Below are 17,069 nucleotides of genomic sequence, written 5' to 3'. Positions count from 1 at the left end.
TAAGTTGTAAAAAACTTAGTGATTTTGCTTGTTGGTCAATTCTGAATTTACTCAGGCATTCTCTTGTTTAGTTAAATGACATATGCTAGGTATTTTCCTATTTAACACAGTGCTCAAGCAAATAAGGCTTACACACTATGACTTATTCAAAGGAGACCTCATTCAGAGCAAGGACAACATTCCCCGACAGTTTCCTATGTTAATAATAACAATTTACTTTAAGAAAAGACTGGCTTGTTAGAAGGAAATAATTCTTCTCGACAAGGAAATAATTTAAAAGGAGGAGCTTTAGTGGTGTTTGAGTGCATACAAACTAGGTCAGAGAGAAACTTCTAAGTTTTGAATTTAAGGCAGTGTTTGTATAATCATACACCAAATTTCACCCTACAAGTCTAAGAAACCGGCAACTAACTGGCATCGCTGTTTAATACATAGTAAACTGTGAGAATTGGTAGAAACAAGGCCTACATTAGGAAATGTAGATATCTAGCTTGTCAAATAAAAATTAACTTGCTACCCCTCCCCCGATTTTTCAAGGAGATTCCTTTTCTCTAGATTTTCTAGATATTCAATAAAAAAAAAAACAAACCAAGTCTATCTAAAAAAAAAATATCAAATGAAACTGAAAACTTTTCCCTAGTTATTTTAAGCTATTTTGCTATTATTTTCAAATTATGATTAGGATGATTCAGAGTCTGTATAGAAGTCAGCAACATGCTAAAATCACCTGTTTGTATTTCTCAAAGGCAGGGAGAGAAGACAGCAACATGCTAAAGTCACCCACGTGTGCTTCTCAACAGCAGGGAGAGAAGGCAGCTGGGCAACATGGAGATGGAGGTGGAATGGAAGGCTTGGGGTGCAACACACTGATCCCCCCCATTTCCAGGAGACCCTCATGTACCTCAGCCGCCACAGTCCTGACTGCTGGAGGCGCTGTGAATACCACAGAGCAGGGTCCTTTCTTATGCTACAGAGCCCGGAACTGTGCTGTGGCTCATAAAAACAACTTCTCAAGATATGAGGACTGAACACAGAAATGTGACTTGGGGTTTTGTTTTTGGACCACAGAGTTTCACTGATACTGAATTTAGAATTGAAACAGTTGATATAAAACTGTTACAGAGAGCGATAGCGGAGTAAAAGCAGCTTAAACAGCAAGTACACCGACTTCTAACACTGGTCATTGTCTTTCTTCTCCTCCTCCTCTCCCACTCCTCCTCCTCCTCTTCCTTCCTCTTCTTCTTAAAGAAATACAGAAGCTAATGTTGGGTAGTACTTAAGGTTGTCACAGCAAGGAGAATCCCTAGGAAAGCAATGAGGGGACAAAGGGACAGGGTGTTTGTTACTCCAGTTCAAAGAATCAATGTTAGGGAGAAGCTCCAGCAACATTGTCTTTCTCTGCTCCCCAGGGATCCTCAAAGAAAGGTCTTAGAAACACCAATGCCCCCTAGAAACACACACACACACACACACACACACACACACACACACACACACACACACACACACACACAAAGAGGCAGAGGCAGGCAGATGTGAGTTCAAGGCCATCCTGGTCTACAGAGTGAGTTCTAAGACAGACACAGAGAAAACCTGTCTCAAACAAACAAACACACACACACACACACACAAACCCAACCCAACCAGCTAACCAACAAAAAACCCCAACCACCACCACAACAACAACAACAGAAAACCCAAACTGCACGGTGTGATAGGCAGGTGTGAGGCATGTTTTGAACAGAGAACACTTTCTGCACAATGGCTTTTGTGGATGGTGATTACCAGTTACTCCTTCTGCAAGCCAATACCATGACAACAGCTTGTGCACCTCAGAGGCCCTTCTGAGTGGACACTGGTTGCTTCAAGAGCCCACAAGTGCAGGAATGCAGCCCTGGGTCCTTCAAGATTGAAACTCACTCGTGTTGACATGTGTGATGCACCTGCTGTGAGGTTACCACATTGAATGAATGAATGAATGAATGAATGAATATTGTTCCTGGGTTCCTTACACCAACACTCCTGACTGTAAATTTACAGTCTTTCCCCATATCTCCCCATCTTCTCATCTGAGGATAACAACTGGGTGTCTAACAATTCCAATCAAATTTGATTCTATATACTCAGAGTGAAGGTCAGACTTTTAGAGTCCTTAACTTTCAAATACTACCCACTAGCCTAGGCTACTATAGGATCTCCTCCTATTTGACACTTTATGACTGCTGCTTTATTATGAAGGCCACAACTCAGGAAGAGACCAATGAAAGAGGTGCACTGGGTTGGGGCTGGGGTCCCTCATTGGGCTTCTGTCCTTTCTCTGACTTTATCTGTGCCTTCCTGAAACTAAAGGCACCCAGAAGCATCTAGGGCACTTAGCTATCTGTCATGTAGCATACTCCAAATGTTTTCATCACTGGCAACACTGAGCAGTCTGTGCATGAGGGCTAAGATCAAGGCTCGCATAAAATGCTTGCTCAGCCCCCAACCCCATCACCTAGGAGAGCATATTTGGAGCTGTGTGCCAGGAACCAGAGGCAGAGAGCAGATAGACATGTCTCATACCACACAGCAGAAGCACCAACCACCAATTGCTAAAACAAAAACTACACATAAGTCCCATGTGTTTTTCATCCAGTTTCCTATAAATAAGCAACCTCCTCCACAACCTAGGTCATTTTGACTGAAGGGAACAGAATGATTTTAACTCTTAAAATTCCTTGTATAACTTTACTCCAAAGATGACCATGTAGAGCTCCTCTAAGGCATCTGCATGAGGCTGCTAGAAAAATCTGCATGGGATTGCTAGAAAAGCATCAGAACAGTTGATAATACGACAACTATTTTGAAGCAAAGACATTAGAAAGGACATGACTGGAGAAGAGGCAGACTTGAGAGTAATGTGTTACATTCTGTCTGTTGGTTGCTAGCTCTTTTATCCTCTGTCTGTACCAGAATGTGAACAGTATGGGATACACAGTATCTAACACATAAACTCAGGTAGACATGAGGTGCCTCAGTACATTGCAAAGCTTGGTGAATTTTAAAATACAACTATGGTATTTGCTCATATTAAACACAACCAAGAAGGAACAACTTGATAGAACTAGTTATAAAGTACACTTAGTACAGACTAATAATTTTAGAAAATAGCAAATTTCCTTTTAGTACTCCACTCGCCAACAAAGAATAAATGACTGTGGGCAGCTGCAGCACACTGGGAGGCAGAGGTAGGGCAGGACTTGTTTATTGTGTTTCTCAGGGATTGTGGAAGGGAACAAGGATTGTTAAGACGGTGGTGTGACTGACCTTCTGACTGTGGAAGTTTCTGTGGCTATGGATGAGGTATCTTGTCAGGAAAGGTTGCCTTCCTCTCTCTAGAGTCTCCAAGGCTGTTCCATCCACATGGAGGAAAAAGTCCCAGAGCACTGGATTTTACTTGTCCCCTTGAAGTCTTGTACCCTTCGCTGTGATCCTAGACTGCATACCAGCCTGGCATATTGTCCTATGATGGATGGCACAGGTGTGTGAGAGGCCTGTTTTCCTGTCCAGGGTTTCATGTCTAGATAGTGTGCCTCAGAGTCATATCCTGTTCCTCTCTGAGACATCGAACTGCACTAATGGCTGCACTAACATCACAGCCTGCATGCTGGTGGTAAGCTGACTGACACTGAGTGCAAATGCCTGAAGGCAGAAGAATACATGTGACATGGAGTTCTGGTGAGAAAGCACACTACGCACACTAACTGTATGCTTACATCTTTCACAAGGTGTAAGAAAGTAAAATCAAATTCACATTTGAATAGTTGCAGAGGTTGCCTTTATTTTTGGAAACAAGGAACTAAAGCAATTTATTACACTGTCCCTTGAGAAATCCTTAAACGCAGAACAGGGCTTAAACCTGTTTTCTCCTAAAAGTAACGGGAAGTGCTGACACGCTAAAGTATATACAAGCAGCACTGTATCCTCTTTGAAAGCCTCAATCTCAGTGCGTGAATCCCAAATACTGTGCATGTCCAAATGTACAACACTAAAGGGCTGTGCACAGACTCTGTCGATGGTAGCAGATGAAGGTGCAGTCCATCTGCTCATGCACGGTTCACATCTTTCTCTAATTAGTCTGAGCCCTGAGTCACATTAAACAAGAAAATGAGAAAGAGGGCTGGAGAGATGGCTCAGCGGTTAAGAGCACCGACTGCTCTTCCAAAGGTCCTGAGTTCAATTCCCAGCAACCACATGGTGGCTCACAACCATCTGTAAAGAGATCCGATGCCCTCTTCTGGTGTATCTGAAGATAGCTACAGTGTACTTATATATAATAAAAGAATAAATCTTAAGAAAAAAACTGATGAAATAAAAATGAAATGGAATATATTTAAAAAAAAAAAAAGAAAATGAGAAAGAAAGAGAACCAAAGGGGCGGAACAATGGCTGCCTCTGGCACAGCCTCTGCTTCTGTCTTTGCGCTCTGCTGTCTCATATTCTACACTGTGAGGAGACTATGATGTAGTCTCAGCTGCAGGTTGTATCTGCTAATGGTGTCAAATAGCTCTCAGTACCCATCATTTATCACCTGCTTGTTTCCAATGTTTGCATAACAATATTCTGGTGGGGTTTTGTGCATAAAGTTAATTCCTCATTCACTAAATTTAAATTTCTAGACAGGAGGGTACCTTGATGGTCTCTGCACCCAGCATGACTGCAAGGTAAAAGGATTATTCTGTGTGTATGCACGGCATCATGGTTTGATGTTGCAACAGGTATGTGAGACCATGAATAACTTTCTGTTCCCTCCATCACGGTGAAAGATTTATTATTGACTCTTTCTGAGGTACTGTGTCTCATGCTCTCTCAGGGCTAACATTCATGATCTTTCCTATTAATTTCTACAAGGAGAATGATTTTGAAATTCTAATTTAAAACTTCTTGTTAAAAAACCCCAAACCCAAATTATGTCAATATAAGTGTTTTGAACTTGCTCTATTTTCATCAAATAAAAAGTGTCTATCTTAATTGCTACTATGAAAGAGGGTAGGTCATCTAATGATTCACCTTGTGTCTGGTGAACATAGCAAATGTTTTGGTATTAAAAGTGTCTTAGTTACTTTCCCTTGCTTCCTGAATAGTTGAAGGTAAAAAAATTAAGATTAATATCCAACGCAGAAGATCTTACATATAATAACTTACATAATACTTATATAAAATTTCAGTTTTTCAAATTAAAATGACCAGAATTAAAAATTCACTTTAAAAGTGTATTAATCACAACCAGTAGTTAGCATGAGCTGAGCAAGCCAACACGAAGCACAGCTTTGGCTTACCATGAGGAACACTGAGCAATGTGTGTTACAGAACAAGGAGAAAGGACACTGTCTGGGGAATAGGACGGCATGTAGCCAGGGGCCTGATGATGCTGACCAATCAAGCTACAGTGCTGGGTGTAAGAGGACAGGGGGAGCGGAGAACCTAAAAACCAAAACCCAAAGCCAAGCAGTCTCATACAGGCTGGGTGAGCTGGGGTAAGGGCAGATGGAAATGAGATCACACCTCAGAACTGATGATATACTGATGGGAGAGACTGCAGGGCAGTAAGCAGATCTTGGCTTCAGCTTTTCCCAAAGGGCATTGGATTAGTTGAGAGTGAGGTGGTCGGACTCCGGCAGGAATGTGTCATGCATTATTTGAGCAGGTGGAAGTGAGGCCAATTCTACAAAGCAAGACACCCACAGAGACACCATCTCCTGCAGCTGGGTATGGAGGGCCAAGTTGACACATGTCTAATATTTGTCTATCAAGCAGCTCAGTGGCCAAATGTGATTTGTTACAGGCAAATCATAGCATGAAACATTTATATTGAAGAGGTAAAGTGATGAATTATTCTACTTTCCTTCAAAACAAATGTTTAAAATCGTGATAACTATTAATATTTTTATTTACACTATTCCTTCAATCATGAAACTGTATAAAATTAGAAAAAAGCCTTCCTCAGAGGTTTCCACATTTATTTTATGTTTTTAATTTCAAATTATGTATCTGTCTGTGAGCAGGTATACATGTGTACTGTTTCTGTGGAGGTCATGGGTGTTGGATCTCTGGTCCTAGAATACAGGCACCCATGTTGAGCCGAACAACATGGGTGCTAGGAGCACTGGCTTCAGGTCCTCCGGTGTGCAGTGTGTGGGATAGCCCTGAGCACTGCCTTCAGGTCCCCTGGTGTGCAGTGTGTGGGATAGCCCTGAGCACTGCCTTCAGGTCCTCTGGTGTGCAGTGTGTGGGATAGCCCTGAGCACTGCCTTCAGGTCCCCTGGTGTGCAGTGTGTGGGATAGCCCTGAGCACTGGCTTCAGGTCCCCTGGTGTGCAGTGTGTGGGATAGCCCTGAGCACTGCCTTCAGGTCCCCTGGTGTGCAGTGTGTGGGATAGCCCTGAGCACTGGCTTCAGGTCCCCTGGTGTGCAGTGTGTGGGATAGCCCTGAGCACTGCCTTCAGGTCCCCTGGTGTGCAGTGTGTGGGATAGCCCTGAGCACTAGCTTCAGGTCCTCTGGTGTGCAGTGTGTGGGATAGCCCTGAGCACTGCCTTCAGGTCCCCTGGTGTGCAGTGTGTGGCAAGAAATTACTTCGGGGCTTTCCTCTGAGCCCAGGCCTCAGGAAAAGACTGTGATGCCAGTACCTTGATGTAAGTGTCACATTTTTATATAAGAGTTTCCTACTTATTTGTTGAAATTAAAGTGAAGATGCGCATAGTGGGTAGTAGGAAGAATGTGAAATTCATTCCATTTTACCCAGACTTCCTGTCCCGTCACCACTGTGAGAGCCTCAAGCCGTTCGAAAATGTCCTCTGAATATTGTTAATAGCACATACAAAGTATGCAAAGAAACACACAGGACAGGGCTGCATTAGTCATGTAGTTTCTGAGCTGGCTTTGAAAAGTGAAATCTAGCTCTTTTTCTTCTTAAAACCTTAGGACTTGTACTTGTACAAGGCTTCTGGTTACTAAAAACAGGTATAGGTAAGATTCAGCATCCACACAGAATCACATTGCCATCTAAAGATGGTACCAATATACACTGTCAGAAGTATAAGATCCTGTCCCCACCATGCTCCATGATATGCACCACCATGTTTTAATAAATTAAAAAACAAAAACTGTCTTCATCTACCTAACCACACTGGTGACCTCATGTTAAATAATATAAACATTCATTGAGCGATAGGAAGACAGCAAGAGTCCTGGGACGGCAGGGCTGGGCTGTGATGTAGAAGTTCAGGGAATCTTGGGGTGTCATCTCAATGTTCCAGGGCAGAAACTCTGACAGTACTAACTTTCCCTAATGCCTTAAGAGGCATTTTGAAATGATGTTAGGTGTGAGTTTTAAGTCTGAGTATTTGGTAGACCAGTTACACAGATGTGAGTTGCTCAGGCTGGACCTTAGAAAGCTCATATTTGATATGGAAGCAGAAATGTCAGATGACAATTGGCCTTGTGTGTCCAGGTCTCAGAGACTGGGGACAATGTATTGTTTGAGGCCACAGGCATTTGCTGAGGCAGAGACATAAGCAGAAAGCAAAGGAGTTCAGAGCTCAGCTGTCAAGAAAACCAACAATTAAATGTGCACTTGGGGGTCAGATTCAGAAAGGAGAGAGCACGGCTGTCAGAGGAAGGACAAAGTGGGAGCCAGAGTGCTACTGTCTCCACACACACAGGAGACCAGAGTGCTACTGTCTCCACACACACAGGAGACCAGAGTGCTACTGTCTCCACACACACAGGAGCCAGAGTGCTACTGTCTCCACACACACAGGAGACCAGAGTGCTACTGTCTCCACACACACAGGAGACCAGAGTGCTACTGTCTCCACACACACAGGAGACCAGAGTGCTACTGTCTCCACACACACAGGAGACCAGAGTGCTACTGTCTCCACACACACAGGAGATGCTCTGCGGATGTTAGGCCACAGGAAGGAGAAGTAGCAAGAAACAGGCAGGGAGTGTGCCCTGGAGGCTGTGGTTGAGCTGACCAAGGAAAGCTTTGTGAGGGGAACTCTCTTACAGGGTGCTCAGGGTTCTTGTCTGATAGAGTTAGGAAGTTCTGAGGTGATGGCTTATATTTTCTCCGAGAAGTAGCAAGAAAGGTACAGTGTTGAAAGTGAGGATGATGGCTAGCTGGGAGGTCACTGGAGAAGGCATAGAATACTCACAGCACAACTGGGAAACTTGAAACACTACCATGTGTTACTCCAGAGAATAAGGCAGCAGCCAAGGTTACAAGTCAGCCATTGGCCCTGAACTATGCCATTTTTATCAGCCCCCCCCCCCAAAGACTGCAGGACACAAAATCAGAACACGTAGGGTCTTTCAAAAGTTCTGTATATGGCACCTTTGTTAAAAAACACAGGTGCATCCTTACAATTCTATTCTTAAGTGAAATGCAAAGAGCTCAGGTATGCAGACACAAATGTATGCACACACATTCACAGCAACTATACCCACAACAGCTTAAGTGTTACAAGCATCTGGAAAGTCTAAACTAAATATGGAGTACTATTCAGCTATAGAAAGGAATTATGTATTGATACAGACCATGGAGAGAGAGAGAGAGAGAGAGAGAGAGAGAGAGAGAGAGAGAGAGAGAGACAGACAGACAGACAGACAGACAGACAGAGACAGACAGACAGACAGACACAGAGAGAGAAGGCGTGCTGGAGAGAGAACTCAGTAGTCAGGAGCACTTGCTGCTCTTGCAGAAGACCCCAGTTTAGTTCCTAGCATCTATGTCCACAGTAACCTGTATCTCTGCAGGTACCTGTGCTCACTCTCTTCCTCTTCCTGCTTTCCTTCCCCATCTCTAAATGTGGATGAACCTGGAAAACATGTTATATGAAAGGAGCCAGACACACGTGCGACATTATTTCACATATAAGAAATATCCAGAACAGTGATCTAGAGATGGTACTTCTGGCTCCAGGGTCCATGGGGGAGGACATGGCAGCTGCTGATGGTGTGATGCTGCATTTGGAAGTGATGACTATCCTATTGTGCTTATACTGTGTAACATGCTAACTGTACAAAACAGTACAGACTGCCATCCTTTAAAATGGTTGAATGTTAATGTTAAGTGAATTTTACCTTAACACATTTTTAAAAATAGAGAAACATAAAATACACTAAAAAACTAATTTCTCAGGATTCAAATTCCAGTTTCCTACCCCCTCCTGGTTTGTCCCCTTCCCACCAACACAATTCCATTAACTATTAATGGGGTGATCTGTAACCAAAATAGGTAATTTTCTACTTCCTACCACATAGACGACTGTGCATTTCCCCAGAAGCGCACCTTTTCTTTGTGTTACTAGCATCTTCTACAATTCTTACTTAAAACCAGCATTTTTTTTTCAGTTCCCATGGGTAGTTAGAATATATAATTAGCTAAGTCTTCTAAGAAAAGAGTATGATGCCATATTTAAGACCAATAATATTAGAAAGATTTTCTATGGGTCAGTAATGATCCTAGGGCGAATTGTTTCATCTTACTGTGTGAATCTTGGAGTCTGTGTTTTTTGTTTTTTCAAAAAATTAATGATTTTATTTGCATTTTATTAGTTTACTGTGTGGGGCACAGTCCAAGCAGCAGTGGAAATGTACTGCCCCCACCTTGTGGGTTCAATACTCAGGGAGCCATCTATCTCATCAGGCTTGGTGCTGCCTTTTGAGTTGACATTGCTAGGCACAGACACAAATGTAATTGTGTTGCTGTGGACGATAAAGGAGACTAAGAAGGACAGGCTCTGAGCGAGGGTGTGAGGCTGACATGCATGGTGGATCCTGCTCCTACTGCACTGCACTGAATGTCAAATCCATGTGAACCCACAGATCCTCAGATGCTCAAGAAGCCATCAAAGGTTACCTTTTCAGGATCTGGTTTGCTCACAGTAAAATAAGGTTCTTCAGTAATTGTTTTAAAAGTAAGGCAAAGAGATGAAAACAAAACAAACAACAAAAAGGAAAGAAAAAACAATCCCCCAAACCAAAGGAAACCATACCAACCAACCAACCAACCAACCAACCAACCAACCAACCAACCAACCAACCAACCAACCAATAAGCAACCAACCAATAAGCAACCAACCAATAAGCAACCAAACCAAACCAAACCAAACCAAACCAAACCAAACCAAACCAAACCAAGCCAAACAGCAGCAGCGTGCCCTGAAAGCTGTGCTGTTTGTACTGACTGAGCACACTTTTACCTCCATTTCCTGTCTGGAACAAAGGCTTCTGTACAGGGGGACAAGAGACTCAAGGCTCAGCCATGAGCAAGAACAAACAGCATCTAGACCAGAATTTTTATGACTCTTTTCTGACTAAAACAGGAGCAACACCACCAGATTAACAAAATGCGGTGCAGATTAGTTTCCACAGAAAGCTGCCTATGGGTGGAGCGGAAAGGAATGCCTTCCTCTTCAGTGTGGCAGTGGCCTGTGCTGCATCGGTACAGGCACACTTGGCTGAGGGAGTCAGTCCACGGCAACCAAGCTGAAATGGGGCTCCTAGGTGCCACTGGTTCCCTGCACTTATCTGCAGTACTGGGGCAGGAAGACAATGTTTTCACTACTCAGCCCTGGAAATTTACAGGAGCTTTCAGAACTCTGTTTGGCTGCTGCTTCTGTTGCCATGGAAACAGACTGCTAAAAATGGGGCATGTTTCTTTAAACTAAGCATACCATCACACAGATTCTTCACCCCTTTTTGCAGAAGTTGCAAGGAATGTCTGCAAGGAATTGCAAGACAATATGATCAAAGGGGTGGAAGGGCAGAGACCACACTAGCCAAAGCAAAATTCCAGAAAGACATACCCATTGTCTCAATTGGTAAAAAGGCAATCAGAAAAAAAGTCTAACAAGCTCTGAAGAAGCAGACATGTTCACACACTTGCCTGACGCAAGAGAGACCAGGAAGTTAGAACAGGGTTTGATTTTTTTTTTTCCTCTATTTTTTGACTAGCAGAATCATGAGACTCTTTACGTGAAGATTCCTTATCCATATGGCTCCAAGGATACAGAATACTTATTTTTCTTGCTTTGGGTGTAATGAAAACCCAGCATTCCAGTGCTATAGTAGAACAGCAGTGGAGGTCTCTTATGGTAGGTTCTTGGTAAACTTTCATTCACTTCTTAATCTTTCTGCAATGACACAGTGTGCAGTTGTCTAGAAGATTCTATAATTTTTTTTTAGCATTAACATTTAAGGTAGGTGCTCTGAACAAGAACCAACTAGAAACTACACAGGAAAACAGTTTTATTCACTGCTCCAGAACAGCCAGTGCCAGCTGCTCCGGGGAAGTAGCTTGGTTCAGGCTCCCTACCTGCCCAGGCTTTTCTCCTTTATTGGGGTCAGGAATGTGGTGAGGTGAGGCCTTCATCTAGTAGTTTCCTTGTAAGAAAGATAGCACAGAACTGGCAGAGAGCCCTCTGACTCATATAAACGTATACATGCATATACTTAAATATGTAGACTCATTGATCTATCCACGTTCATATATGTATAATGTACACGAAGCATAAAAGACATCTAATACTGTTACGATTTACACTATGCTAACAGCACTGCAACTACTCGCAATGATCGAGCAGCTCTATGTGGCGGGCCACAAGGGTCACCCAGCTGTCCTTTACACAACTGTTCATCGCATTTCTGGGATTATAATGGCATGGCATGCACAAAGAGAAAGACTGGTGACTGAGGTTTAGATTAAATGATGGACTATTGACTGGTTGTGCTCTTTCCAGTAAATAAGTAAGAAAACATGCAATCTGAGCCATTGAACAAGGATGCTGGAACTTACCACATCCATAGATATCTAGATATGAAATGAATTTATATCAGCTAACCAGAAGCTTTATCACACAGACATGGTAGACAGATAGAGACTGCCTGCCTCTGTGTTCTCTTGCTTCAGTAGCTTAGACACCAGTGTGGCTCTGCTCCAAGCTCCCGGTGCTATACTGCCAGGGAGGACTTTCACTCAGCAGGCTCCACCAGGAGCTTCCCTGTCAACACCCGTGTCTCATCCCAGCAGCACCATGAGATGGGTAACAATATTCATTTTTTTTCAGAGAAATTAAATACTTACAGTACAATTACATACAATAAATATACATTATTGTATGTAACTAGCAAGAAACTGAAGTAGAATTAAGCCAGAAATTGCTGTGGTAATTTTCCTTAATGAAATTTTAACTCATAAATGTTTACTAAATATTAGTGTTCTGCTTTTGCTATAGTGCTGACCTCCATTGAAAGTGCTGCTAATCATTCTGTGTATAGGAAGTCTTGTCTAATCAGAACTACACATGCTAGTAAGAATTCACTGTGTTGCAGGCAGTGACTCTAGAGAAAGGACCTTTAGTAGGTAATGTTAAGTGGGCTTGCTTGCTACTCCTCTCCCTGCGATTTTGGGGAAAGGCTGTGTAACCTAAGGCAAAGCTTCAGGACAAGAAGAGAGCCCTCAGCAGATGCTCAGCCTCAGGCTTCTGGCCTGCAGAGGGGTAGGCAAAGAAGGCGGTCATTGAAGACGTCCAGTGTGAACTCTACGATGAGCCTTCTTAGTCACTCAGAGCTCCTGCTAAAAAGCTATCGTTAGAAAACGGCTGGAGCCCAAAGCTTTGACCACATCTACATTTTCTTGAAGTTTTTCAAGGAGACTGGTGTTACACTAACCTGGCATGTTACCATGCACTTTTCTTCTTCCAGGTGAGGAGTCAGGGCAACCTCAGAAGTCTGTGCATACCTCTCAGCTGACTCATCTCAGAGACGGTACCTGCTCTTGAACAGCTTTAAGTTGAGGAAGAGGCTCAGGCCCTGGGGTTTGAAATACAGAGAACTCACACAGCCCCTTCCCTCTGAGACCCTGGAATCTACAAGGGGTGGTTTAGTTTACTTTAGTTTAGTTTTGTAAATAGGAACATTGCTGACACACAGGTCCTTGCAGCACTTTCCTGCATCTGGAATAAAACTAGGGGCTAGGGAAGGGAAGCTGTGCTGTGGTGGCTTAGACCAGGGGCCAACACAGGGTTTCTCAGAGAAGTCCTGCAGGCAGGGCAGGCCCTCAACGCTAGAGGATTAGTTTTATTCCAGTGTGCATGGCTGAGCAAGCCTGCAAGTCACCATGGTGGCTTTTAATACCGTCACAGACTCAGGACTGTTGGGAGTGTAGAGAGGTCAGCTCTGCATCTGCCTCTACCTTAATGGATTCCTCAGAAGGCTGGGCCACAGTGCTGCAATGCTGTGGGGGAAAGAGTGCATTTCTGAGGAAGGACTGACAGACTTGGTGACAGATGAGATCAGAAAAGGAATCCAGGATCACTGGTTCCCTGGTATGTAGAGCAAATACTCATGAAGGACATTTTCCTTGGGTTGGCGTGTGAGTCACTGGTAGATCACCTACTATGCATACTTAAGACCCTGGGTAAGACAGAGGGACAGCTGTACCTGTGACATATTACTAAATTTCCTTGATGTACTACAAAAATTATGTATAGTTATATTTGTATGTGTGCATGCATAGTGTGTGTGGTTTGTGTACATGTGTGTGTTATAGCATGAGTATAGAGGCCAGAAAACAGCTTTTGGGGTCAGTTCTCTCCTGCTATCATTTGCGTCCCAGAGATTGAACTCATATGGTCAAGCTCAGTGGCATGCAATTTTACCCACTGGCCATCTTGCTTTCTCCATATAAACAAACAAGCAAACAAACAAAACCCTTAATTCCTATGATTATTTGCTTGTAAAATCTGAACCCTACCTGATTACTGTTATATTACTTTAATATTTATTAACATTTATTAATATTAATTTTAGCCAACAGCCCTGTCAACAATTATTGGGATTGGAGAAGACTTCAGTATAAGTAAACAAGAGAGTTGTCACTTGAGGCAGAGAAATTCCAGGCCTTAAAGCAGACACAAGTTAGCAAGTAACACTAGAGGGACCAGGCTGGTATCTATGTGACTAGAATCAGATGAACAATTCATTGCCTAGAAACTTATGATTTTATGATTCAGGTGTTTTAAAAAAATTCTATAGGGTGGTCTTCAAAGAAACAAATACAACTTTCTTTTTTTTTTTTTTTTTTTTGGTTCTTTTTTTTGGAGCTGGGGACCGAACCCAGGGCCTTGCGCTTCCTCGGCAAGCGCTCTACCACTGAGCTAAATCCCCAACCCCCCAAATCCAACTTTCTTTTTTTTTTTTTTTTGGTTTTTTTTGGAGCTGGGAAATGCGCTTCCTAAGCTCTACCACTTTAACCCCCAAATGCCTTTCTTAAAGTAAAAACAACAGTGAAATATAATAAGTACCTTTAACAAGTGCCTCTTAATACACAAGAATTGGCATTACTAATAGTCATTTATATATCTATCTTTTACCAAATGTCATGGGATCTACTTAGACTCGAAGGCACTTTCAATAACAAGTCAATCTAAGACATTTGAGTAACCCTGTTTCTCCTGAAGCAACATAGCGGCTGGACAAGAGGCGGTGCTGGCCCAGGTCACAGTCAGCCACATGCTTCACTCACCTTATGCATCTGCAGTTGGTACCAGGGCACACTGAATTTCAGGGTTCAGTTTTTCATAGGAACACCTTTTTTTTTTTTTTTTTCTTTTTTTTTTTCGGAGCTGGGGACCAAACCCAGGGCCTTGCGCATGCTAGGCAAGCGCTCTACCCCTGAGCTAAATCCCCAACCCCAACTTATTTTCATACAACTCGAACAAGGGAGTCTTCCTAAACAGTTATTTTTCTGGTCTGATTAAATCTAGATATGAGGCAGGAGATCACCCTTGACTTGATACTTGGCTATATCATTTTACTCTCATTCCCTATTATTGAAAATGAGTAAAAATACACAATGTGTTAACTATGTGAACTAAACATGTCAAACTCAGTTCCAGACAGTTCTGGTGAGAGGCAGATCTCATTATCAGTCATATCTCTGAAGTATCTTGTACCCAGCCTCCCATGTAAATAGAAGGACGTGGGTACTACTCCTCTTCATTGTCCAGACAAGGAAACCAAAGTGCAGAGCAGTGAACACGTCCATCCGGGGTCACAGAAGTAATGCAGCACCTGGGCTTGAGCCTAAAGCCCTGTCACTCACAGCCCATCTTTGCTCTTTCAATGATGCACTGTGTACTGCACTGCATAAGGCTCAGGATTCTAATTATGTAATCAATCAGCTCACGACCCTTCAACCATGAACACATGTGTGCAGGATGTATATATGTATGTATGCATGCATGCATAGTGTTAGGAATTGAACCTGGTACTCTTATGTGTATGCCCCACATCACATTCCGCTCTTTGCCTGATTTCACAAGCACACTAAGCTGTTTTAAATACATGGCATTAAGAGGAACTGACATTTAAATGTCTTAACTTAAACACTGCAAGAGGAATTCTTAAACTGTTTATCAATGAACGATTTAAAAACTTTAAGCCCCTCTGACCCCGACCACAAGTCTCTATGTGTCCTAAAAACGCACTCGGCACTGACTATCCTCACAATCTACAGTAACAAATGCTGTGCACAGGCAAAGCACACCCATTGTTCAGTTCTCAGCAGCAGTAACTTACATTTCACTCCGCGCTATCTGCTGTGACCTAAGTGTTTTTCCTATCCATTCCCAAAGGCAGCTCAGCTCTGGCAATCTACGGCAATCTCTGACACTCCCTCATCGCATTCCTACAGCCCTGGCATCTGAGAGAAAAGGATGGAAGCACTTGATACTCGGGCAACAGGGCTCCTCACAGGCTGGCTGTCTGTAGGAGGAACAGGAGCTGGGCAGGACAAGAGGGGTCTGCAGACAGAGCTGAGGCTGGGGAAGGAAAAGCCTCCCGGAGAGGACTGAGTGGGCACTGGAATCAGTGACACTCAGGTTTCAAATGTCACTCTGCTCAGACTCCGTGCTTCTTCACCCACAGTCCGTGCTCTCAGCTGTAACAGAGAGGCGTGCTGCGCAAACAGGAACAGCGATTCCAAGGTCTCTGGCCATTTTCCTAATTAGTGCAGTGTTTACTGACAATTATAACCACCGGTAGGCATTCTCAAGGTATTTCTTGCTTTTTAAAAAAAAATAATCAAACTATGCAGCACACTCTAAAAACAACATGCAGATAAAGCACTCAGCCGGCTCGTCATTTCAGGAATCTAGCAAGGAGACAACAACAAACACCCAACATGTTAATCGGAAAAATTTCTTTCCTGAAATTATGTAATTGTAAACACAAATAAAGCAGTGCTCTGATTAATAATAAGAATGGAACAGTCTCCCAAAACCCACGAGGTTTAGAGGAGAATCCCAAACTGGGAAAAACACACAAACAAATCTGGACGAATTCAACTAAAACCAGGACCGGCTTCCTAACTGTCCTTATCAGTAGCAATTATTGCAAACTACTCATGTCCTGTCAGCTCTGCCTCTCTGCAAGCATCAGACATTCTCCATATAGAACTCATAGGAAGGGCAACAGCAAACAGAGGGATACACAGACAGTGGCAGACAGATATGCTGGCCAGCAAGGTGACAGGCATGTGGCCATCCTTCTCTGTCCAGAGACAGACTGACCTTCCTTGAGACTTTTCTGGTTGCTCCCCTCAAAGCATTCCTTTTCTTTGTGAGGTTCGAAATCCTCAGCAGTTAAAATCTCTGGGAAGCCTTGTGGCTGCTTCTTGGAGCTATCGATCATGGTGAAGACTTCTAGAAACAGGCAGCATCCAGCGGGAGAGAAGCTCAATGCACAGGACAGTGGAGAGCACAGAATACTCAGGTCCTGCTCCCTCCTCACAGCACACTAATCACAGGGCAATAATCTTTAAGTGACATAAGGCAGCCATTCTCTCGGAGTTCCCAGCTTGACCTGCAGACAGACACACTCCAGCGGGTGGGAGTGCTGAACTCTTCCACACTGGGAGGGAGGCAGAGGCTGAGAGGCACGACTCTTAAGATCCCACCCCCTTTCCCAGCCATCCCCTTTCCCATTGCCATTCCAGCCCCCTCCCCCAACCCACCCCCGCA

The 17,069-nt window shown here is 43.4% G+C and overlaps 1 protein-coding gene across 2 annotated transcripts in view; it reads right to left on the bottom strand.

Moving 5' to 3' along the window:
* Positions 1-17,069, bottom strand: part of Mrtfb (myocardin related transcription factor B) — a 155,730-nt gene that overhangs the window by 47,777 nt on the left and 90,884 nt on the right. Inside the window, exon 1 of one of the 2 annotated variants that reach the window (XM_032912318.1) lies at positions 16,620-16,809. The exons of the other annotated variant lie outside the window; for it this stretch is intronic. Coding sequence (XP_032768209.1) covers positions 16,620-16,740 — 121 coding nt within the window. The 5' untranslated portion in view covers positions 16,741-16,809. Of the gene's footprint in view, positions 1-16,619; positions 16,810-17,069 lie in introns of those variants that run through there. 2 annotated transcript variants of the gene reach the window in all.

The sequence above is a fragment of the Rattus rattus genome, chromosome 9, assembly GCF_011064425.1.
Source record: "Rattus rattus isolate New Zealand chromosome 9, Rrattus_CSIRO_v1, whole genome shotgun sequence".
Taxonomy (NCBI): domain Eukaryota; kingdom Metazoa; phylum Chordata; class Mammalia; order Rodentia; family Muridae; genus Rattus; species Rattus rattus.
The sequence above is the reverse complement of the archived record's forward strand: the minus strand, read 5'-3'. Positions and strand labels throughout refer to the sequence as shown.